Source organism: Natrix helvetica, assembly GCF_964273705.1.
Source record: "Natrix helvetica genome assembly, chromosome: 1".
Taxonomy (NCBI): domain Eukaryota; kingdom Metazoa; phylum Chordata; class Lepidosauria; order Squamata; family Natricidae; genus Natrix; species Natrix helvetica.
In genome coordinates this window covers 255,497,929-255,523,114 of record NC_138548.1, presented here as the reverse complement: position 1 = coordinate 255,523,114, position 25,186 = coordinate 255,497,929, and the positions used below count along the sequence as shown (strand labels likewise).

At 42.8% G+C, this 25,186-nt stretch overlaps 1 protein-coding gene across 1 annotated transcript; it reads left to right on the top strand.

The window, feature by feature from the left end:
* Positions 1–3,000: 3,000 nt before the first annotated feature.
* LOC309397708 (cytochrome P450 2C23-like) lies at positions 3,001–12,712 on the top strand (the record flags this gene model as incomplete). Its single annotated transcript, XM_081963967.1, has 8 exons — positions 3,001–3,214; positions 3,327–3,473; positions 4,295–4,455; positions 5,266–5,442; positions 7,163–7,298; positions 9,319–9,506; positions 10,867–11,008; positions 12,516–12,712. The coding sequence occupies 8 exons, from the start codon at positions 3,001–3,003 to the stop codon at positions 12,710–12,712; spliced, it is 1,362 nt and encodes a 453-aa protein (XP_081820093.1).
* Positions 12,713–25,186: the final 12,474 nt, after the last annotated feature.

Here is a 25,186-nt window from a genome sequence, read left to right as displayed (position 1 = left end):
TCCCTCAGATCGGGCTCCGCCCTTTTCCCAGCAAGTTGTTCTGGAGCTGAGGGGAGGCCCCAGACCTCGCAGCCCCCCTACTCTTCTTGGGGCAAACCGCAGCCAGGTATCCAAGATCCCAGCAATAAAAGCACAACCCCCCTGCGTGCCGTCTGTCCATGTCAGTTCGTGACAAGCGGGGTTTGGCGGCACCCAAATCCATGGGCTCCTCCTGGGAGCAAAGGTCTCCCGTGGGATAGGCACCCCCCTGGTCTCCTGGGACAGGCGGTGATGCCCCCGCCTCTGCAACCGGGCGTCTATCCAGAGGCACAGGTGAATCAGCGCATTGAACATTGGTGGCCTGTCCACCCACACCAGCTCATCCTGGAGATCGTCCGACAGCTCATCTTGAAAGGTGTCCATGAGGGCTGCCTCATTCCAGGCCGAATGTTGGCTAAGGAGCCAGAATTCACTGACATAGTCCTGCAAGGAACCCCGGCCCTGCTTCAGCATCTTGAGACGTCTGGTGGCTGTTTCCTCCTGAGTCTGAGGTGATCGCAAAAACCCCTGAAATCATCCATCAAAGGGCTAGCCTGGGTCAACAAAGGAGTAGCCCAACGAGCTGTGGAGCCGGAGAGTAAGCTGATGATAAACCTCACTTTAGCCCGGTCAGTGGGAAGGTCCTCCACTCTCAGACTGATAAAGAGCTGGCATTGTCCCAAGAAAGCTGGAAACATGGCTTGGGTACCGTCAAACTTCTCAGGCATGGCAACCACACATTTCCTCCGAGGGTGGGGGGAAATAGCATGCCCTTGAAGCTGAGCTATCTGGCCAGCCAGCAAGGCCACCTACTGTGTCAGCATGGAGCTGTTCCATGGTGGCTTAATGTAAATTGTTCAGGCAGGAAACAAACTGTTCTGATCCCGTCCGCCTGTGAATAAACCAGAACACAGACTTGGCTGTTTGCCCTTGTTTAATCACTGAGATAACGAATCCTTTGGCTGAGAGCCCAGACAACTCACTTTCAATAGAGTCTTGGCAGCAACCCAGACAGTTCAAATGAAGCAACGCAGATAGTCCAAACGAACACGACTAGAATACACGGACAGATTTTCTTCACTACTAATTGGAACGGTTGTTTCCTGCAAATGTCCCATCCCAATGCCTCAACTATAATCTCTCTTGGGAGGGGCCAATCCACATCCACCTGTGCTTAATCATCATCTGTGAGTCTGCCTACGGAGTTGCTGCTTCCGTTTCTCATCCCTTCTCAATCTAGCATCAGGGACAAACTGCCTTTGATCCTCCCCACTGCTCCATGCCTCAGGCGCCTCCTGGTGGCCAACCAGCCTCTCTGGTTCCTACTCTGAGTCTGAACCCTGCCCAGGGTCCTCCACATTGTCCAGAGCAGATTCATATGGATCTGCCACAACAGGAACCCACCACTGGTCTAGTCACAGTCAGAAGATACATATTTCAATCTAGAAACTAGATTAATTAAGTAACCTGTTTAGTTGTAAGCATGTCATCGGAATACTCCTTCAACTGCTCCAAGTGTGTTTATGGCCACAAGCAAATAGTTAAAGGCAGCATTTTATTTTCTGGAATAACAGATCAGAAAATATATCCTGCAAACTTGGTGTAGGTAAAGGACATAAAGGACATGATAGAGCTGAGGTGGCGCAGTGGTTAGAGTGCAGTTGTACAAGCTACTTCAGCTGATTGCTAACTGCAGTTCAGCAGTTCAAATCTCACTGGCTCAATGTTGACTCAGCCTTCCATCCTTCCGAGGTGGGTAAAATGAGGACCCAGATTGTTGGGGGTAATATGCTGACTCTGTAAATCGCTTAGAGAGGGCTGTAAAAGCACTATGAAGTGCTGTATAAGTCTAAGTGCTATTGCTATTGCCATCTGGACAGTAAGCTCTCAGCTCCATTCAGTTGCCCTGATACTACTCCAAATTAAGGGATTACAGGGTCACAAAAATGTCATTACAGTATTCCTTCAGCTGCTCCAAGTTTTGTTATTGAATTTAAACAAATACATAAAGATATCATTTCATATTTTTGAACAATTGATAGCTTGCAAAAGTAGAAAGACTTGGGAAGTGGAAGGGAGAAATCTAGAGAACCAATAACATTGACTTTGACTCTGTCATTCTCTTTGTGTCCCACTCATTTCCAAGCCCAAAGTCTTATCTCTTCCACTCCATCAGGACCAGAAGAATAAACATGCAGCTGGAGCTGGTGCCGGGCGCAGCAATACTGTTGTTTCTCTTTCTGCTCACAGTCTGGGCCTTCAGGTTACACCAAGAAAGAGGCAGGTTCCCTCCTGGCCCCAGGCCATGGCTCTTTCTGGGGAATGTACTGCAAAAAGATGCTCTGCCTCTGTATAAAACCTATCCAAAGGTAAGAAAATCTTTCATATGACTCCTTTCTTAATGGGAGAGAGATTAAAGAATAATCTGGAAGATTAGTAATATCCCATGTTTTGAGAGTATATTGTAAAACAGGTATTCAAAAATTGAGATTATCTTCAGCACTACTAAATGTACTTCCGACTTCATTTCTGTCTGGCTTGGGTTTTTTATTACAAGTTTAACCACAAACATATTTTTCTTAGAGAGTAAGTGGTATAATTAAGAATAATAATGCTGTACAGGACAAAATTTATTCTTCAAATTTTTTGAACCATGCAGTTTGCACCTGCTTCTTGGGCACTATAAGCAAATTAAAATTCAAGTTGAAAGACATCAAGCTGGGTAAAGTTGAACTAAAGAATTTATCTAGCACTTATGGCCATAAAATTTAACATACCATGTTAATGATGTCGAAAGACATCAGGTTGGGAAAAGTTGTTCCAAGGATATTTCTAACACTAATGGCCATAAAAATTAATGTGGCACATTTAAATCATTTATGCTAGATTGGGAAGAGGTCTGTTTAGTTCTTACATTGGCACTCACTTTCTTAAAATTATTAAGAGGTCTCGTGGGCCATTAATTGAATCAGATATCCAAGAATGGGGTCTCAAATCCTACTGATTGATACCTTTGATGGATTTTGTCCTCAGCTCACTAAGAAATATGGTCCAGTTTTTACTACGTGGTTCGGAGCAAAGCCGATGGTTGTGATTTGTGGCTACGAAGCAGTAAAAGATGCCTTGGTAACTCATAATGAAGAATTTGGTGGACGGCCACCTATAGTTGTCTTTGATCAAATAACCAAAGGTTATGGTGAGTGCACAGTGCATACCTAAATCTCCTTCAGTTTTTGATAGAAGATGAACATCTTTTAAAAAATATTGCAGTGTCTGTTGTCTGTTACTGCCAATTTCTAACCTTTCAGGAATTATTGGCAAACCTGAGACATGGAAGACTCTGCGTCGCTTTACTATTTCTACCCTACGAAACTTTGGAATGGGAAAGAGGTCGATGGCTGAGCAGATATTGGAAGAAGTTTACTGTTTGGTGGGGAAGATATCAACCTTTGAAGGTGATCAACATTGTAGAAGGTTTTTATATAGTTAAAGAATTATATACCACCTCTATGTGTACAACACAATGTCACCTACCTAATGCTGTTCCCTCTGTTTGCCTCACAACAACAACAACATTGTGAGATGGCGTATTTGTTTATTTATTTTTCAGTTCAGAAGCAAATACTTGTGTTTTTTTTGTTGAATTAATACTCTGCCTTTTGGTTATACTAGTGAAGATTTAATTTTTAAAAAAATGACCTGAATCTTATCTGGGTGGCACATGCTGTTTCTTGAATCCCAATTCCCAGAGTCTGTTCACTATGTTGGGGACTTCCTGGAAAAATGGCCCATCTGCATTTTCATTATCCATCACAGAGGCCTAGATTATCACCATGACACAATTTATTGGAATCAAAACAGTAGGAAGGTTTTCAGGCACATGTCAATGGAACCATAAAGGTTCCATATGTGTACAAATTCCAAGTAGAAGGTATCAATGAAGATTCTTAGCCATCCAGGTAGAGTTGCCTGAAGGTTGAGTCATTGCAACTGGATTAATGTTTGTTGTTAGTTTGAGATGTTTTGCTGCTTATCCAGGCAGGTTCATCAGTCAGAGCAAGTGGGTTGGAATGGCAGAGAGTCATTGGAAGGTATAACTCCTGCTACACCAACCTCGGGGATTTCCTCCCCAAAGTGCATTGCACTATGTCAATGAAGATTCTCAGTCCAATAGAATGTAGTAAAAAGAACATTCACAAAATCACCCAGGAAAAGGATTTGGGGGCGCAAAATGTGGTCACCCAATCTCTTCTCTTTTTTCTTTTTGCTGTTGCAGATCAGCCCTTTGATATAATCCCAGACATCACAGCTGCTGTTGGTAATGTGATGTGTTCAGTTATCTTTGGAAATCGATACTCTTATGAAGATAAAACCTTCCATGAGCTATTGGAAATTGTGAAGGCATTCACAGGATTCTTTCTGAGCATTCCTGGCATGGTATGTCAAGTTTATGTGCTTCTACCAGCAGGTTTTTTTCTTTGTGTAAGAGTAAGAGGGTTCAAATTGTTCCCTTCAACCTACAAAAATGGGAGGCTTTTTAACGTGGTCTTCTAAAGGTGTGTTTGTGAGAATCACACTGCATTTAAGTCATTGTTCCTTTTGCTCCTGGTTAGTTTATATGTTGCTACCAAGCTTTCTCCTCCTCCTCCTCCTCCTCCTCCTCCTCCTCCTCCTCCTCCTCCTCCTCCTCCTCCTCCTCCTCCTCCTCCTCCTCCTCCCCAATCTCCTCTGTGGAACCCACTGGGAGAGCAGTAATTCTCTGACCAGATTCCTCAGTGTCTTCAAGAATGTGAATGTATTGCCTTCATTGAAAAGTTCTTAAGAATTCAGGGAAATATCCAAAGATGTATTTACTTTAAAAATAGCCTTGAACTGGAGAGACAAACACATGTATAGGGAGAGTTTTATTACATTTTATAATATGTGAAACACAGTATTATGATAAGTTTTCTATCATAAAAACTTATAAATCCTAACTAATAATAAGGTACTTTATAAAACAGTGGTCCCCAACAATTCCAGCTCTGCAGACTAGGAGCAGCGGTGGTGGTGGTGGTGGTGTAAGTGCATGCACCTACCACTTGTGCAAATAGAGCTTTGTGTCTTCACCTGATGGTTGCATAGCCTGGTTCCCAACAGGTTGCAGGCCAAGATTGGGGACCTCCGTTGTAAAGGAAACAAATTTTCTGTGCATCTGAGAGCATGACATGAATTGGCACTGGCTAACTTACTATCATCATGTTTCAGGTATACAGTGCTTTGCCAAATACCATGAACTTCCTTCCTGGACCTCATAAGAAAGTTTTCTCTGACTGTAACAAGATCTTCGATTTCATTAGGAACGAAGTGGACTCTCATAAGAAGACCCTGGATCCAGAGAATCCTAGAGACTTTATTGATTGCTTCCTTCTTAAATTAGAAAAGGTACGTTGCAAGGATAATTTGCACAAAAGGGCAAAAGGTTTCAGTTATGCGCTTGTACCCCATTTTATGATGATGCCCATAGCTATTTGTATTGCTGAGGGGTAAGCTATTTGTATTGCTGAGGCAATTAAAAGGTTAAAAGCATTGAAAGTTAAAACAAACTTAATAACAAACACTAATAGCAATGTATAATAAGGATTCTGGGGAAGTATGGCTGATACAGGACAGAAAAAGAAACTGCTTGTTTCATTTGATCAGATATAGAATAGAATAACAGAGTTGGAAGGGACCTTGGAGGTCTTCTAGTCCAACCCCTTGCTGCTTAGGCAGGAAATCCTACGCTACTTCAGACAAATGGTTATTCAACATCTTCTTAAAAACTTCCAGCATTGGAGCATTCACAATTTCTGGAGGCAAATTGTTTCATTGATTAATTGTTCTGTTAGGAAATTTCTCCTTAGTTCCAATTTGCTTCTCTTCTTGATTAGTTTCCACCCATTGCTTCTTGTTCTACCCTCAGATGCTTTGGAGAATACTTTGACTCCCTCTTCTTTGTGGCAGCCCCTCAGATATTGGAACACTGATATCATGTCTTCGCTAGTCCTTCTTTTCATTAAACTAGTCATACTCAGTTCCTGCAACCGTTCTTCATATGTTTTAGCCTCCAGTCTCCTAATCACCTTTGTTGCTCTTCTCTGCACTCTTTCTAGAGTCTCCACATCTTTTCTGCATCATGGCGACCAAAACTGAATGCAGTATTCCAAGTGTGGCCTTACCAAGGCATTATAAAGTGGTATTAACACTGCACGTGATCTTGATTCTATCCCTTTGTTTATGAAGCCTAGAACTGTGTTGCCTTTTTTGGCAGCTGCTGCACACTGCCGGCTCATATTTAAATGGTTATCCTCTAGGATTCCAAGATCCCTCTCACAGTTACTATTATTGAGGAAGGTACCACCTATACTGTACCTGTGCATTTTATTTTGCTTGCCTAAATGTAGAACCTTACTCTTTTCACCATTGAATTTCATTTTGTTAGATAGTGCCCAATGTTCAAGTTTGTCAAGATCCTTCTGTATCTTAAGCCTATCTTCTGGAGTGTTGTCTATTCCTGTCAGCTTGGTGTCATCTGCAAATTTGATGAGTTCCCCATCTTTCCCCTCGTCCATCATTGATGAAGATGTTGAGGAATACTAGGCCTAAAACAGAGCCTTGGATACTCCACTGCATACTTCCCTCCATGTCGATGCAGTTCCATTGATGTTTTAGCCTCCAGTCCCTTAATCATCTTTGTTGCTCTTCCCTGCACTCTTTCTAGAGTCTCCACATCTTTTTTACATTGTGGTGACCAAAACCGAATGCAGTATTCTAAGTGTGGCCTTACCAAGGCATTATAAAGTGGTATTAAAACACTTCACGTGATCTTGATTCTATCCCTCTGTTTATGCAGCCTAGAACTATGTTGCCTTTTTTGGATCTCAGCTGTTTCTTTTTCATTTAAACATCAGTGCCTCTGACCTATTAAATTGCATTGGCTATTCAAATTAATAAAGAGAATATGTATGGGATTATTCTGTCTTGGATGATTCCCTGCCTACCTTCTAAATTGGTCTAGAAGAGAAGTAAAATGTGAAGGAGTAAGTGACATGATGATGACATGATGATGAAGTTACACATTATGAACATCTGCTTCTTACTTTGTTTCTGCCTTACTTTACAGGAACAGGATTCCACTATTCTCTGTATTGAAGACTTGGTCATGTCTGTGTTTCAGCTCTTCCTTGCTGGAACCGAGAGCACAACCAGTTCCATCTCATATGGCCTTATCCTTCTGGCCATGTACCCACATGTCCAAGGTATATGGAGAGGTTACTTTGGTTAATATTTTCTCCCTCAAGTATACAAATGCAAATTGGCATTTTCCTGCCATTTTCTCCATGACATTTCCAAATATTTGGAGTAACAACCCAATCTGTGAATGACTACATCTTCCAAATTGAACTTCTTAAAGAAAAACCTAATGCAAATGTTATATTTTTTCTAAACATGTTTTCTTAGTGATTTGCATAGATCACACTTAGAACATGCAGCAGGAAGCAGCCTATAATAAAGGACAGAATTTAAGAGATCTCCAAATCAGGCATGTGAACTATTGCAACTAAAATTTCTCTAATGATTTGTAGATCACGAGGATACACCAATAGTTTTCAACCCAGCAGGTTGTGCTGAAATTGTATATAGTTGAAATAATTTTAACAATGTTTGAAAATGCATTTCAAATACTGGTAGTTCTTATTTAATGACTACTTGTCCAGTGACTGTTCAAAGTTACAACAGTGCTGAACAAGTGTTACTTGACAACTAACCAGTTCTCAAATTTCTAATTCTCCCACCAGTGGTCATCACTGATCTTGGAGAAGCTCTGACTCCCTAGTTTGTCACTCTTCATGTAACTTCATTTGAAAAGTGTGGTCTGATACAGATAAAACTTTAAAATGCTGCCTAGTTTTTCTTCTCTTACCCTTTTCTATAATAGAGTGGCATATAGGCTGTCATTTGGAAAACCTGTGTAGGTATAACAGAAACAAGTCTCTCTCATGCATCAAAGTACCTTTCTTGAACATGCATATAGCAACTGCATCTGAGTTACATAAATCTGAATGACCACTATCTTGCAATTAAAAAGATGGAGAATTTGCTGCCATCTAATGGCCAATGGGTCAATTGTCCTCTTAGTGACTGGGGAAAATGGCAGGGTGGAGAAATGATTGAATGGAATGCCTGAACCTTCAAAGCACCCACCATTATGGCCCACATTCTGCATGGGAATTGGTGGTGGATTTTATAAATTTTACAGAAAATTGTTAGTCACTTCCAGGGACGTGCGGTCAGGGGAGGCAGGGGAGGCAGAGCCTCACCTCTCTTCATGAAATAATAGTATATAATATTATATACAGTCTGCCGGACTGCTTCGGCGCCATTCTGGCTACCTCCGTCCGGGCGCGCCCAGGAGCTGCGGAGGGCGGAGGCAGAAATGTCGGCGCTGCCGGATGACAAAGGCACGAAAGCGCAGCCGCCTGAATGGAAAAGCAACGAAAGGGGCTGCGCTTTCACCCCACTCAAGCCTTGCCGCCTGCATGGGAAGCCGCCTGAATGGGAAATGGGAATGGGAAGCGCAGCCGCCTGAATGGGAAAGCAACGAAAGGGGCAGCGAGGGCGGGCGGTGGCTGCAGGCAGCAAGGCTTGAGCGGGGTGAAAGCGCAGCCCCTTTCGTTGCTTTCCCATTCACCCCGCTCAAGCCTTGCCCGAGGGAGCTGGGGATCGGGCTTTGGGTTGGTGGGAGACCTTGAAGGAGTGGGTGGGGGAAGGGACTGGCGCCGGTGGAGGAAGCAATGCTATGTGGATCAGTGCACTCCGCGGTCCCCTTAATGTTCACTCAGGAAGGCGGAGAATGGGACCACGTGTGCTGGAGGCTGAGGCTGCCTCAGCCTCCTGCACACGTGGTCCCATTCCCCGCCTTCCTGATGATGTCACCAGCCTCACCAGCCATAACCCTCACCACACGTCACTGGTCACTTCCCTTGCAATGTCCGGTAAAGAAGCTAAATGGGCAGTGACACAAGATGGCCCTGCTTCTCTATCCTTTTAGGACACAAGGTGGGACAATGTGTTTTATCTTGATTTGTTTTCTTCCTGACTAGGATGGAAAGAAAGCATAGCAAATGGCTATGTGAATGAACTCAAAGAGCTATGAAATTGGGAAGTAGGAAATTAGAATGTATCTTTGATTATCCATATCTAAAGAACAGTCACTGCATTTTGGAATAGTTTCAAAAAATAATATTATTTACTTTAACAAAATACAACTCACTGTAGCAAAAGCCCAGCAGGAAATTGATGAAGTTGTGGGAGCAAACCGTGCTGTCTCCATAGAAGATAGAATGAACATGTCTTACACCAATGCACTTCTTCATGAGACTCTACGCTTTCAGCAAGGGACTACTGAGACCTTCCCACATATGACAACCCAGGATGTGAATTTCAGGGGACACTTCATTCCTCAGGTGTGAAAAATCAGATAAAGTCTGGGAACCGTTTTGTATGCAGATATATATATCTGCAATAAAATTGTGTATATTTTCTGAACATCATTTGGCGTTAGCAATAGCAATAGCACTTAGACTTATATAGTGCTTCGTAGTGCTTTACAGCCCTTTCTAAGAGGTTTACAGAGTCAGCATATTGTCCTTGACAATATGGGTCCTCATTTTTCCAACCTCAAAAGGATGGAAGGCTGAGTTAACTTGAGCTGGTGAGAATCGAACTTCTGGTAGTCAGTACAATTAGCCTGCAATACTGCATTCTAACCACTGCACCACCACAGTTCTTTAGACTGGTTTAGGCCACTGGTCTAAAACTCTATAGATTTCTTAGAGCAGATTCAAAATGCAACAGAATTTCCAGACGTTTGGCACTCTGAAAAATTAGCCATGAACAGCCATGCAGTAATAAACCCAATTTATATATCGTTCAAAAGGAACAATGAATAGCCAAAGCAAAAGGCAACAGCCCTGAGTACCTCTTCATTAAACACCCTTTAACTAACAATCAAATAAGCAGGAACAGTCAAAGGGAAAAAAACATCTTCCCCAATCCACAGAAGCAAACCATCTTAATTTTCCCACTTCAGGGGAGTGATGAAGTTATTAATTTGGTAATGAAATGTCTGCCAGAAAAAATCCAAGCTGAAAAGAAAGTCTGCCAGAAAATTGTGAAGGCCAAGTATAACATTATCAGTGAGCAACTGTAGTGAGCTAAGTAGGCCTCCATTGTCTCTGTCCATTGTCTCTGTCTGTATTGGTTTGGGATATTTTAATCCCCCAACCTCATTTTGGATAAAAATAATCATATAGAAATGTGTCAAATAAAATAAAAACGGTGCTGATGTGCCAAGGCAACACAATAATAACAGAAGTAGTGGACATTTCTAAACAAATTCAAAATAAATTATTTTAAAAATGAATTAATCTGCCAACTAGATAACTTAAAAGTTCTTAAACATTTCTTAATAACATCACTCCAATTTCCTACGACTAGATTTGTTTTGTTAACTTAGGCAATGGCAATGTGGCAGCCTCAGAATGTAGGAACTTGAATTCCACTTGTCATCCAAAAATTGTAAAGTTTAATATGTGATGAATGCAGTTTACATTGACAAGACATAGCAGACAAATCAGTCTTGTTATGTTCATAATTTTCTGTAAGGTCTTTAAATATGTGAATATGCATTAGTTAAACACATTGTATGGTGGGATCTTATAAATTGCATCAATGTTATTCCAAAGAGTCTCATTTTTGAAAGAATTAAGAACAGTATGTTTCTTTATGGGAAAAAATCCATCTGTTCTTCTTGTCTCCTTAAAGGGCACAACTGTTCTTCCATTGTGGGTTTCAGTGCATTTTGATCCTCTCTGCTGGGAAAATCCTGAGAAGTTTGACCCAGCTCATTTCTTGGATGAGAAGGGTAAATTCCAAAAGAAGGACGCCTACTTGCCTTTCTCTGCAGGTAACAGAGGGACTATGGGTGATCTGGGGTCTTCAAGGTTGGCCAATTATGTGTAAGGCTGCTTAACTATTACTTTACCTATGCTGATGGGTGATGTTTTCTGCCTGCCCTTGATGCTATTTCAGGAGCATGTATAAATTAGTGTATTCAGTGAAAGGATCTGATTGAATCATGAAAGAGAATGTTTAGTCCCTTCTAACCAGATAAATAATACATTTATTATTTATTATGCTAATACATTCCTTTACTAAATGTGGGGTTTATTTTCCTGGAAAAACTACATGTAGTAATAGGACGGGAGAAAAATGGAATGTATGGGAGCAAAGAACTGAAAGAGCTTAATACTTTCCTTTTTACTGTTTTCCCGATCCAGTTTACCTCTCCCTACTTTCTGTTGCCCTGTGAGTGGAAGAGCAGGTAGGAAAGGTAGGGTTAATGTCATTTCCCCAGAGTTGTGGTCCAGCTATATAGTAAGCCCTTTCCTCTGGGGATTGATTTTATGATTTCAGGAAGATGCAGGAGACCTGACATGGTTCCATTGATCTTATGTCTGGTTTGATCTTAAAGAAATCCTAACCCTTAAAGAAACTGAAATCCAATTAACTAAGGTACTCCAAAGACATTAAAGTATCTGTCAATATCTTTCTCCCAGGTAGTTAATTTTAATTTCATGACACAATCACTGTGTCTGTTAAGTTTTGAAATAGGAACATAAAATTAGTTTCTTTTCCAGTTATTTGGATTGGGTTGGCATTCCCTATTGACATAATGTTAGGTGGGTTTTTTTAATGTTTTTAAACAGGCTAGATTTTATCCTCTCTGGGTTAAATTTCAAGGACAGTTTACTTAACTGTTTCTCATTGCCAGCCATCAAAGTGGTTTCAATGGCTCTCCCTCAAAACCAATTCATGAAGCTGCATGGCCCCTCTCACTTCTCCTTAACATAATGTTTCTTGGGTGGGCTTTGTTTTGCTTCACAGCCTCCCCTCTGTTATGACTTCTCCAGCAGCAGTTGATCTTGAAAAACACATGGTAAATTTCCCCTGACACTGTTCTCCAAAAACTGTGGAAAGGGCCATGGGAGTATGTGCTGTTCATCTTAATCAAGCCCTTAAAAAGTCAGGGGTTTGTGCTTACATGCAGCTTTACAGAACAAGTGACAGGCAGAAAAAGAGAAAATTGTATCATAGTAGATCATGTGGTCTGTTTCCTTCAAGAAAGTGCCCATTAAATGGCTGGTTATTTCAAAATATTCAGAGGTTTTAGAATGACACTGTTTTTTTCCAAGCACTCAAGCCACAGGGTGTTCTTTCTGAAATATTGCTTTTCACTTTCCACTGCTAATCTGAGATAATACCTGGTTTTCTGGGTCCCATAAAGACATTTGGTATGCATGTATGTTTTCATTTGATTTCTATAGCTGCTCTTTTCAACAAGTGACTAATTTATTAACTAATTATTATTTAACTGATTAATTAACTGTTTGTCTTCTTTGTTCTTTTCACAGGGAAGAGATCATGTCCAGGAGAGGGAATGGCTGATATGGAAATCTTCCTGTTCATTACCAGTCTGCTCCAGCATTTCACTTTTGAACTGATTTTAGATCCTGAAGAGATAAACTTGGAGACCTTGTTTATGGACCTTAGGAAGAACGGGAAGCATCGCTACCTACGAGCCATCAAACGTAGCAACAGAAATAAATAATTGTCTCAAGAAATATTGTTTCGCCATCCCTAAATTTCTAGTGCTAAATTCAAGGTTCTAGAAGCCTCAGAATTCTGTGAGTGCTGTAAAGTAAAAAAAAAAAAAGAAATATATATAATAAAAATCTGTTCTAGTAGGACTATCAACACCACTACCATTACTACTGCTACTACTGATATTTGGATTTTGATTTCATCCAGCGAGTCTGAATCTGGAATGCAGAAGGTCTTCATGGCTAATGTTTGCTCTTGACCTTTCAGTGGTATGAGAGGATTTTAACCAGAGGTAGTTTTCAGCTGGTTCAGACCGGTTCTGGCATACTAATAGCAGAAATTTTGAGTAGTTCACAGAATCTGAAAATAACATCTCTGCCTGGCCCTACCCTTCCGCCCCTGCCATTCCCTGTTCTATATTCCATTGTTTTTTAGCTCAGCTGATTTACGTGGCAGAGCGGATTGCCATGCCTCAGCTGAGCTAAAAGAACAACTCAGCTCACCAGCACTGACACAGATGGGCGGTCTTTGAGTGCTGCGTGTGTGAAGTGCACTATCATAGAACTGGTAGGAAAAGATTTGGAATCCCACCACAGATCTTAAACCCAAATTTAGACTGGTGGAACCAGGCCAAAACTAATGCAATTAAACTAAAATGAATTAAAAACTGTTTACATTTGATTTTTTTTAAAAAAAGTCATTAAATGCCAATTTTTTGTGAAATTGTTTTAGTGATTCTGCTAACCAAAATCTAATCAACAGTCCCTTGACTCTGTTAGATTGCACTGACACCATAATACAGAACCCATTTCATATTTTGATCCGTGTGTAATATAACATACACAATTTAATTAATGTATCATTTCACTGTAACCTGAGAGTTACTTCTTACTATTATCCAAAACAATTAAGCATTTTTTTAAACTTCAAAGCTAACCCTGCTCTTTTTTTTTAGCCAAAAGTTTGAATGGTGCACTTAAAAAAGCGAAACCGACTTCCTCAACCTTAAACATATAAGACATTTCTAAAATTGCACCTACAACTTTAAAAATAAAATATCATGGGATTTTATTGCTAGTGGCTAAGGGAAAAAATTGTCAAAGAAGAAGAAGCTGAATTCATATAAGACTGTCATTTAAAACAAAAAGGTAAAGATAGTTTTCCCCCCATTGGAAATGATTAATAAAAAGGGCTGATCTCTGAGAGACTAAGTGTGAATTAATTATATGAAAAACTAATACACAGCGGGAAACAACCATAATGATTATTTTATTTTATTCAGGTGCAAAGTAAAAATATAGCAAGTGCTCATTCTTAGAAGGATCCAGCGACATAATAGATATGTAGGGAAAAATGAATCAGAAAATTTATCATAGATAAAGTGAAGCCATAAAAGTAAGCTGATATTAATGTTTTATTTTTTTTGTGGGCGCTCAAATGTGACACATTGTTTTCTGAGTGTCAAAAACTGCCATTCTAGTGATGGTTGGATTTCTGGTTGAACTTTACCTGTGCCCTTCCCCTCCACCCACAACATTTCAGTTGTATTGTGCATCACAAATTGATGCTAGGTAGGTTGATGTTACAATTGAGATTTTACATTAAAAAGCCCCTGCGTGAGGACCCATCTAACATTCTGTTCCAATTCAATCTGTTCTAAATTGATGTAAATCCATTAGAAACCTACCTGCCATGCCAAAACCGATTGCCTGTGGGAGAGACAGCAGATCCCCAATCAGAGGTGGCATTCAGCAGGTTCTGACTAGTTCTGGAGAACCGGTAGCGTAAATTTTGAGTAGTTTGGAGACCCAGTATATACCACCTCTGACTGGCCCCATCCCCATCTATTCGCTGCCTCCTGAGTCCCAGCTGATCGGGAGAAAATTGAGTTTTTGCAGTAACCTTCCCCTGCCATGCCCACCAAGCCATGGCCACCAAGCCACCCCCACCAAGCCACCCCCACCAAGCCATGCCATGCCCACCAAGCCATGTCCACAGAACCGGTAGTAAAAAAATTTGAATCCCGCCACTATCCCCAATGAATTGCTGACATATTTAAGGGGAAGAAAGGGAAGCAAAAGAGAAACTGAATCAAACTATTGAGAGGCTGACTGTGGAAAGAAAGCAGGAAGTAAAAACTTGAACTAAGAACTTGGAAAGAAAGACACGAAAGCAGGCTCAGTACTCCTGCAAACTGTTGAGACGTAGTATGACCTGTGTCTCAGTACCTGATCAAAACTATGCCAATTCCAAGGGGGAAGCCTTCCCTTTATTTAGCCACTACTTGATTCCAGCCAGATTCTCCAAAGGGAAACTTCCTTTAATAAAATATACTCTCTTAAATGGTATTTCCCCCATTAAATGAGGGTAACCAAGACTTTTTTGAAATTCATGTATTTCAAAGGCTGTCTCTTATATAATTGACGCAATCAAGCTCCAAGTGTGAAAATATTCTGTTTTGTTTGTTTCTGATTTTTTTTTTAAAAAAAGAATGAAATGAGTGGGAGAGAGGGCCAAAAAAATCAGTGAAATATGCTTCTCCTTTTGTTCGAGAAATAGCTTCTCTACGTTTACAGAAAATGAATCAACAAATCGTATTGTCTTCCCAAGACCCCTCTATCTAGAATTTTAGGGTTCCCGAGATAAACTGATTCCATCTATCTAACAAACATTTTTTAAAATCTTCAACTTCCTGATATTTATACTCTGTTAAATTTGGAAACTGATTGTTGTGTGATGCTTTCCTGTTTTCCTTTTCTTTTGAATCAATTATTTATTTTATTCAGAAGATTATAACACAAAATCTAAAAAAAGAAAAAAATAACAGACAAAACAAAACTAGACAAGAACATTAAAAATAAATTCTTTCGTCAAGGATAAGAGAAGCAGATAAATCATATCCTAGGAAATATTTTTTTTCCCAGAATCAAAAAGAGTTAAAGAAAGGGGAAATTTCCTATCAAAAATTAACAAATAAAGACAAAAGCTCTTTCCTTTTTTTAAAAAAAAAATAAACCTAGAAAGAGCAAAATGTTGATACAATTCTGTGTAAATGTAAGTCTAACCAATGACTTTCATATGTGTGTCTGTGTGTGTATACACAAACACACACACACACACATATATATACATACATGTATATACACACACACACACACACACACACACACAAACATACACACAGAGGTGGGATGCTGCTGGTTTGGACCGGTGTGGACATACCGGTTGTTACAGTCTGGTGAACCAGCAAATCCCACCAAGGGCTGACCTCATCCACCCCTCCCAGGCCCTATTTGGGCCAAACCATTGTTGCCGCATTTGGAGATCCGTGTGGCACCCGTACTGCTGAGAGATAGCAAAGCTGCACGCAGGGCAGGCTTTGGCATAATTTTCTAACCAGAAACAATTCAGAGGCTTCATTTAGATTCCATCCCACCAAACCCCTGTGATATGATTCGGCAGTGTGTGGGAGATTGTCAGACCTTCAGAATGATGTTATAATTCCCGTTTTCCAGATAGATAGTAACACTAAAAAGTCACTTAGAAACTGGCCACTTATTACCTGTTGTTCTTAACCGGTTGTTAAACCGGTTGCAGCCCACCACTGGTCCCACCCATCACATCTGCTGTTTCTAATGTTATGTGCTCTGTTGTCTTTGGGAATTGATTGTCTTGTGAAAGCAAAATTTTCTCTGAACTATTGCGAATCTTGCAGACATTCACAGGATTCTTTGGGATTCCTCCAAGAGTGGTATTGTTAGATTCGGTCAACGAGAGGACAGACTCCAGACGATTGTGACAACAGCTCTTTATTAGTTAGGTAGAAGTGATCCAGCTGAGCACGTGGTCGTGCAGCTCCCCTTTTATGGGGATCTGGCAGACCTCCCGTCCAATCAGAACAACCCCTTGTTCCCGCCCTAGCGGCGGACCTGAGTGGAGACTACAGCAGTTTATGCAAATATCTAACACCCCTCCCCTCTTAGATGGAGTGTTCCTGTTAGTTACAAAGTCCTGTAAGTACACGGGTTTCTGCCTTGCTTGGGTGGGCCTGCGTAATTCGGGTTGTGCCTGAATGGGTGCTCGATCGGAGTGTTCTTTTTGTTCCTCCGTCCTGGTTGGGGATTGTTGATTCCCTTTACTCGGGGACTGCTCCGTTCTTATGCTGGCCTCTGGTTCCACCCTTGGTTCCGCTGTGCTGTAGTCGTCTGCATTGGGTGTGTCGGGTTGTTGTGTCGGCAATCTCTCCCATGGTATAAGCTCTTTGTTAGATGATCTTAGATTGGAGTGTGTCAGGCGACCTCGGAGTTGGTCAATGTGTCTTTTCCAGTTCCTACCGTCTTCCAATTCTAACAAGTAGGACCGAGGTCCGGTGATGCCTATTACCTTTGCCGGAATCCACAGTGTTCCCCCGCATAGTTGTGGGCGTATACTGAATCCCCTATGCTAAAATTCCGAATTTTGCTTGTGGAGTCTGGGGGCAATGTGGCAGAGTAATTTGGGTGTAGCCGGTCTAGGTGAGACCTTAGTCGGCGACCCATGAGGAGTTCAGCGGGGCTCCTTCCCGTCGTGGCGCTAGGGGTAATATGTTGAATTAGTAGATAATGGTCAACCCGTGTTTGCCAATCACCCGGGCCCATCCTAGCAAGGGTCTCTTTTGCAGCTCGCACCATCCTTTCCGTCTGAAGATTAGATGCCGGATGGAATGGCTCGATGAGGGCATGCCAAATTCCCTGACTTGTTAAATAGGATTCGAATTGCATGGCCATGAACTGGGGCCTGTTGTCGGAGACTAGAAGATCGGGCAGGCCGTGCGTGGCGAAAAGTCCCGGTAGTACCTTGATGACCGCCTCTGCCGTGATCGAGGTCATCAGGACTACCTCTAACCATTTGGAGTATGCGTCCACAACTATTAAGAACATCTGTCCCTGAACTGGCCCTGCGAAATCTATGTGTATTCGCGACCAGGGTGCCTGCGGTTTGTCCCACTCCGTAGCGGCACTTCAGGGGGAGCTGGTCTGGATTCTTGGCATGGATTGCAAGTGGCCACCCATTCCTCTATCTCCTTGTCCATGTTAGGCCACCAAACGTAACTCCTTGCTAATGCTTTCATCCTTACGATCCCTGGATGCCCTACATGCAAAGCTTCTAATACATTCTTCCACAGTTTGTGCGGTACAACAACGCGATCCCCCCACAATAAACAACCTTTCAAAACCGACAGTTCATCCCGCTTAGACCAAAAAAGTTTGAATTCGGGTCCCACAATCCCTTTGGGCCACTCCCTCCATACCCAAGTTTGCACTTGTCTGATTACGTTGTCCTTAGCAGAAAACCTAGCAACGTCCACAGAAGATACTGGCCCTGTGTCCAAACAGTCAATCAAAAGGACCGGTATTTCTGGAGTGGGGTCGGCCAACAGTTCCGGTAACTGGCAGCGGCTGAGCGCGTCCGCGTGTCCCAACGTAGAACCCGGTCGGTGTACCAGTTTGTAGGAGTACGCAGCCAGGAAAACAGTCCACCTGGTCATGCGCGGGGAGAGGGAGACCGGTGTGGGTCTGTTTCCCGCCAGTAGACCCAGCAATGGTTTGTGGTCCGTCACAAGTTTGAAATCGCGGCTGTAGAGATATTCATGAAAACGCTTAACTCCCGCCACAGCGGCCAACGCCTCCCTGTCCAGTTGGCTGTAGTTGCGTTCCACCTAAGACAATGTCCTTGAGTAGAATGCGATGGGGGCTTCGTTTCCATTTGGCATTCTGTGGCTGAGTACTGCGCTGATGCCGAAAGGTGAGGCATCGCAAGTTAACACCAGCGGTAGGGTTTGGCTGTACTGGATTAGTAGAGAGTCGGCCGTCAGTAGGCGCTTGACTGCAGCGAAGGCGGTCGCCTCGGGATGTCCCCAGGTCCATTTTGTGTTCTTCGCTAGAAGTCGGTGCAATGGTTCAGCAACGGTAGCTTTCTGTCTGAGAAAGACGCTGTAGAAGTTAAGAAGTCCGAGGAAGGCCTGCAACTCGGTCTGATTTTGTGGTGTGGGGGCGTCCTGAATTGCCTTAATTTTCTTCAATGTCGGGTGTATTCCCAATCCATTGATCCTGTAACCCAGGAATTCTATGCTGGGCACATTAATTTGGCATTTTTCCTTTTTCAGGCAGAGACCCTTTTCTCGAATTCTGGCCAAAACAATCCTAACATGTTTTAATAGTTGCTCCTCATTTGCAGCCGATACTAAGATGTCGTTGAAATAAGGGACGACTCCTGGTATGCCCTGCAAAAGCCGTTCCATGACGCTTTGGAACAATCCCGGAGCAATGCTTACACCAAATGGTAAACGGTTGCATTTAAAAGCACCCCTGTGCGTCACTATGGTTTGGGCCTCCGCCGTGGCGCTATCCTGCTGATAAGCTTGTGCCATGTCTAGTTTTGCAAAGATTTTTCCTGGCCCCAAAGAGTGCAATAGGTGCTGTACTACGGGCACAGGATATGTGCTCTGTTGGAGAGCAACATTAATTGTGCATTTATAGTCCGCGCAGATGCGGACTGACCCGTCTGGCTTAACCGGGGTCACGATTGGGGTTTCCCAGCGAGCGTGGTCCACTGGTTCGAGGATTCCTTGCTCTACCAGCTTATCAATTTCTTTATCAATTTTGGGTCGGAGCGCAAAAGGCACTCTCCTGGGTTTGAGTCTGATAGGTGCCACATTTGGGTCCAAATTGAATGAGATTGGTGTCCCCACGTACTTACCAAGGCCGGGGCTGAACACATCTTCAAACTCCTTAAAAATTCCTTCGGCGCTGCTATTGCCCACGGCGTTGATGCCGGTGACTTCCAGCCCCAGGGCTTCGAACCAGTCCAATCCCAGGAGGCTCTGCAGTGGCGCGCTGGCTACAGTTACGGGCAGTTGGGCCATGATGTCCTTGAACTGGACTCGGAACGTGCCTTGACCCACGATGGGGACCCTGTTCCCCTGGTAATCGTGAAGCAGGATGTCTGGTTTCCGCAGTTGGTGCTTCTTCAGGTTGGGAATCGCCTTCTTCATTGCTGACCACGAGATGATCGTCAGCGATGATCCCGTGTTGACTTCGAGCTCGCATGGGGAGTCCTCAAGGAGGACAGTGAGTTTCAGCTTTTTAGGTCGCTTTGTGCGGACCTGTCCTATCGTTGTGAGATAGGTTCTTAGTGGTTCTCTCTGGGAATACTCTCTCTCGGCTCTCTGGGAATACTCTCTCTCGGCTGACTCCCTTTGTTCTCTCTCTGGGCGCCCTTTGTTTTTCCACCAAGCCCCTGGGGTGGGCTTCTGTCGGCGATAAGATGGCGGTTGCCATGTTGTAGCAAGGACTTCGCTCCGACACACCTTTGCGATGTGTCCGAACTTGTCGCAACGCTGGCAAACAACGTCTCTGAAATGGCAGGTAGACCGGTGATTCCCTCCGCAGCTCGCGCAGGGCGGCAAACGGGATTCAAATTTTTGCGTCGGTTTTGTGTGGTTACTGCACATGCGATGGCTGTCTTTGCACTCACTGTCCTCGGTCTCCTGATCGGTGGCCTCGTGATGTACCCGGGTCTGTCTGGTTCCGGATTGGGGTCTGCTGTACCTGCGTTGCAGCGTTTCTGTTGATCTGTCCGCTGATTCCGAAGCTCTTGCCTCATCAAGTGCGATTTGTAGGTTTAAGTTGGGTTTGGCCAACAACCGTTTCTGCAAGGCATTGTCCTGTACTCCGCATATGAGGCATGCTAGGATACACTCATCCAGATCCCTGAATTCGCAATACGTTGCTGCTTTTTGGAGTGCTGCAATGTATTGGTTGATGGACTCGTCCGCCTTCTGGTTCCTCATGTTGAATTCGTGGCGGCGAACGTGGAGGGAAGGTTTTGGTGCATAATGCGTCTGTAGTGTTTGTTGTAGCGCCGTCCATGTTACCGCCTGGATGGGGGTTGGCTCCGATAGATCCCTGGCTGTCTCGAAGACCTCTCGACCGCAGTAGCTCAGGAACATATTCTTTTTCCGGGAGTCTGGTACTCCCATGAGATCGTTTGCCTCGAGGAAGCATTCAAATCTCAACATGTAGGATTCCCAATGTTCGGCTACTGGGTTGTACGGGGTTGGTGGAGCGTGCATCGCCATCTTGTCTTGCGTTTGAATTTGCCACGCTGAGATGGTTGCCGGGATTTCCGCCGCAATCCGGGGCTGGATTGAATCCGTGGATTCTTGCTAGTAGATCTTCGTCCTATCTGCCTCTCAATCCCACCTTCGTTGCCAGTGTTAGATTCGGGCAACGAGAGGACAGACTCCAGACGATTGTGACAACAGCTCTTTATTAGTTAGGTAGAAGTGATCCAGCTGAGCACGGGGTCGTGCAGCTCCCCTTTTATGGGGATCTGGCAGACCTCCCGTCCAATCAGAACAACCCCTTGTTCCCGCCCTAGCGGTGGACCTGAGTGGAGACTACAGCAGTTTATGCAAATATCTAACAGGTATGCTGACTTTATGTGCTTCTGCAAGCAGAGATTTCTTCTTATTAGTGATTCTTGCTAGTTACTATAAAAATACATTGAGTGATGGTGGCACAGTGGTTAGAATGCAGCACTGCAGGCTAATTCTGCTGTCAGAGTTTGATTCTCATCAGCTCAAGGTTGACTCAGCTTTCTATACTTTCAAGGTCGGTAAAACAAGGACCCAGATTTTGGGTGGCAATATGCTGAAAGGGCTGTAAAGCACTGTGAAGCAATATATAAGTCTAAGTACTATTGTAATAATGCTTCAGACTTGCTTTTTCTGAGCCAACTATTCTACTACCCATTTCAGAGTGGCATTCATAAATAATTGCTTTTTAAGTCTTCCAAAAGTACCCCACTTTCATTCTAGTATTTCTCATAGCAACTGAGGATATATAAACAAAGAGGGAAAAACAGTACTAGATAAACTTAGTGTCCATAGCATACATACTTTATATTCATTTGGTCAGAAGGCACTGCAGAAAATCAATAACTGGTCTTGCATGATGTTTATTTTCAACTAATAGAAATAAAAGGGCACTTAATAGACAAATGGGTTTTTCTGTGTAGTTCTTAAAGCAGAGCATAATAGATGAACTGGCAATGGTTAAGTTTTACTATTACCATATTTCAGGTGTACAGCGTTTTGCCAAATGTATTGAAATTCTTTCCTGGGCCTCATAAGAAAGTTTTCTCTGACTGTAACAAGGTCTGTGACTTCATTAGGAATAAAGTGGATGATCACAAGAAGACCCTGGATCCAGACAATCCTAGAGACTTTATTGATTGCTTCCTCCTTAAATTAGAAAAGGTATGTTGCAAGGATATTTTACTTGCAAGGATACTTCAAACACAAGTACAAAACAGGCAGGGTTTCAGCTATGCTCTTGTGCCCCATTTTCTTGAGATGCCCATGGCGGTGAGCAAGTTGTACTATTAAAAGAGCAGAAAGCAAAAGAACTGATGACTCCCAATTCTGCCACAAATGCTAACTGAAGCCTTTTAGGAATAATGACCATTATAAACAAACAAACACACTCTTTAAGGAATGGTGGCATGGATCTGCTCTGTAATGTCCTTTTCAGCACTGAAGGAGGCACCATAGATCACATCTGCATCCTGTCAGCCCTTAGAAAAGCCAGCTTGGTAGCAGGTAAAGCTGAGTGTGATTTAATTGCCTTAAAATAAGTTAAATAATTACCCATCCATTCAATCTTTTGCACTTAAAACTATAAATCAGTGACAACTTTTGAAACAGATTTCAGGGACGTTTCTATAGCTTGAGCAGAAGAAAGTTCCCTTCCCAGTGGCCCCTCACTGCTCTGGGAGAAGCTCTGATTCTCACTTTCTCTCCTCATGCAACTTCATTCGAAAAGTGTGGTGCATCACAATGTGACATTATTAGTGAGCAACTGGACAGGTAGTCCTTGACTTACGATCACAAACCAAAAAATTATGTTGCCAGGAGAGACAATTTTAAGTGAATTTTGCCCCATTTTATGAATTTTCTTGCCACAGTTGTTAACTCGGTCACGGCTTACTGTTGTTTCATTAAATTATTATTCACTTAATTATTAAATTAAACGAATCACTGCTTATTGTATTTTTTAATCATTGTTTGGTTAATGACATGCTTGTTAAGTGAATCTGGTTTTCCCATTGACTTTGCTTGTCATAAAGTTGCAAAAGGTGATCACATGACCCCGGGACACTGAAACCCTCATATAGACAAGTCAGTTGCCTCTGAATTTTGATCATGTGACCGTGGGGATGGTGCAACAGTCGTGTGAAAAATAGTCATAAGTCCCTTTTTTCAGTACTGAATATGTATGTAACTTCAAACACTAACTAAACGAACTGTGTAAGTCAAGGACTACTTGTAATGAACTAATCAGTCATCCATTGTCTCTGCCCAAGTGTTCTGTGTTGGTTTAGGGTGTTTTAATCCCCCAACGTCATTCTGGATAAAGAACACCATATAGACATGTATTAAAGCCTCTAAAGAAAAATGATGCTAATTAACCAATGCAATGCAATATGAATACAACTTTACAGAGGACAACCCACTGACCTATTTTATTTAAGGCAAGTAAGAACTGAAGATGCTTCTCTGGATGAAGTAGTGCCAATTCATGTCATTTTATTTATTTATTCTTCGTATTTCTAAACCGCCCCCTCTCCCAAAAAGGGACTCGGGGTGGTGTACAGTCCACACAGCAAATAACAGATAAAATACAAATGCAAATATAACTATAAATATACGTATATATGTGGAGGAGGTTAAAATTAAGAGTACTGTACAGAAGAATAAATATGGGTCTAAAAGCCCTAAAAACAATTAATTATTAAAAATTAAGACATTACCCTTAAAATAACCAGGTGAGAGTATACTACCAGGAGTTCATAGTTGTAACATTTATAATTATGCCAGGCCAGCTAATCGGAACAGTCATCTGTTTCTTCCTCTTCCTTTAGTACATGGCTGTTGTGCCAGTCTTCCCTTCTATATATTTTGACCCTCTCCAGTGGGAAACTTCAGAGAAGTTAAATCCAGGTCATTTTTTGGATGAAAAGGGTCTGTTTAGGAAAAGAGATGCTTTCATGCCATTCTCAGCAGGTATATCAGAGGTGGTATTCAGCTGGTTTGCACCGATTCACGTGAACCAATGGCAGAAATTTGGCCAAGGTTGGGGAACCAGTAGCGATGGCTAACTGGCCATGCCCCCAAACCAGTCGCCCTGTCGCTCGCCCCGCCTACCCTGTCACCGCTCACTCACCTCACTCGCCCCACTCGCCTGATGCTTGCTCACCACATCCACCTTCCATGCCCGACACTCACTCGACCCTCATGTGCTCACTCGATGCTTGCCCCGTCCATCTGAGCCCTACATTTGCTTTCAGTTCACCACGCGGCCCAGCTACGCACCTTGCCAGTCACTTCTACACCTCACCCACTCTGCTTAGCTCACCAAAGGTAAGTAAGCATGTTGCCTGCTTGCCCTGGGCTGGGGACTAGGGCTCCAGGGATGCACCATTCCCTCAGGCCCTGAAGCCACCACCCGCCTTGGCCGGGTTGGAGAATGTGCCATTCCCTGCTTCTGCCTTGCCCCATAGTCATTACCCACTCACTGCCCACATTGGCCAGGGTGGGGAATGCACCATTCCCTGGTTCCGGCCTTGCCCTGCAGCCACCACCCTCTCACCGTCTCCATTTCCCCTCCTTTAGTGGACCTGGCCCTAGCCCCGCTTCCTCCGCCACCATCAGCTCTTTGTTCAGGCTGCTTACCTTCTGCAGCAGCTGGTCCAGACCTTGGAATGCATTAGCACAGTAAAATGTTGATGATACTACTACTACTACTACTACTACTACTACTACTACTACTACTACCGGTACTATACTTTATTCATTAAACTTGAAACTCAGCCAACTGAACATTCAAAAATGCATTACAAATACCATTGACTGGTGCTAATGGTTGATAGGGGTTGCTGCCAGCGTCCTAGGTATCAACCAAGTACCTTCTTAAAATATAAGATGCTTTGAGTAGCACAGTTTTTTGCAGTTCCACTGGTGTTATTGCAGGATTCTTTGTAATACTCTTAGTGCAGTTCACAATGGATTTAACTCAATTGAAAATAAATGCCATGGTTGCTGTCAGGTTGCTGACATCCCTTATTGATGCAATCAATCTCATTGTGATTTGATATAAATACTGTTAAAGATCGGAAGAAGAAATGTATGCTTGTAGGTAGAGATGAGAAACATGGATTAAATAGAAAGAAGCTGACCCCCAAAATGTGAATTTCATAATCCCCCTTTCCTAAAAATTTTTTTATTTTATTTTAGCCAACAGCTCCAAGCAGTGGCGAATTAAGGCTCACTGGTGCCCTAACCACTGACAAATCCTGGTGCCCTTCCTTTGTATGTACTGTACAAATCTTCATTGGGTTTTTTCTTTCCCAATTTTGTGGTGCCCCCATTTGGGCCTGG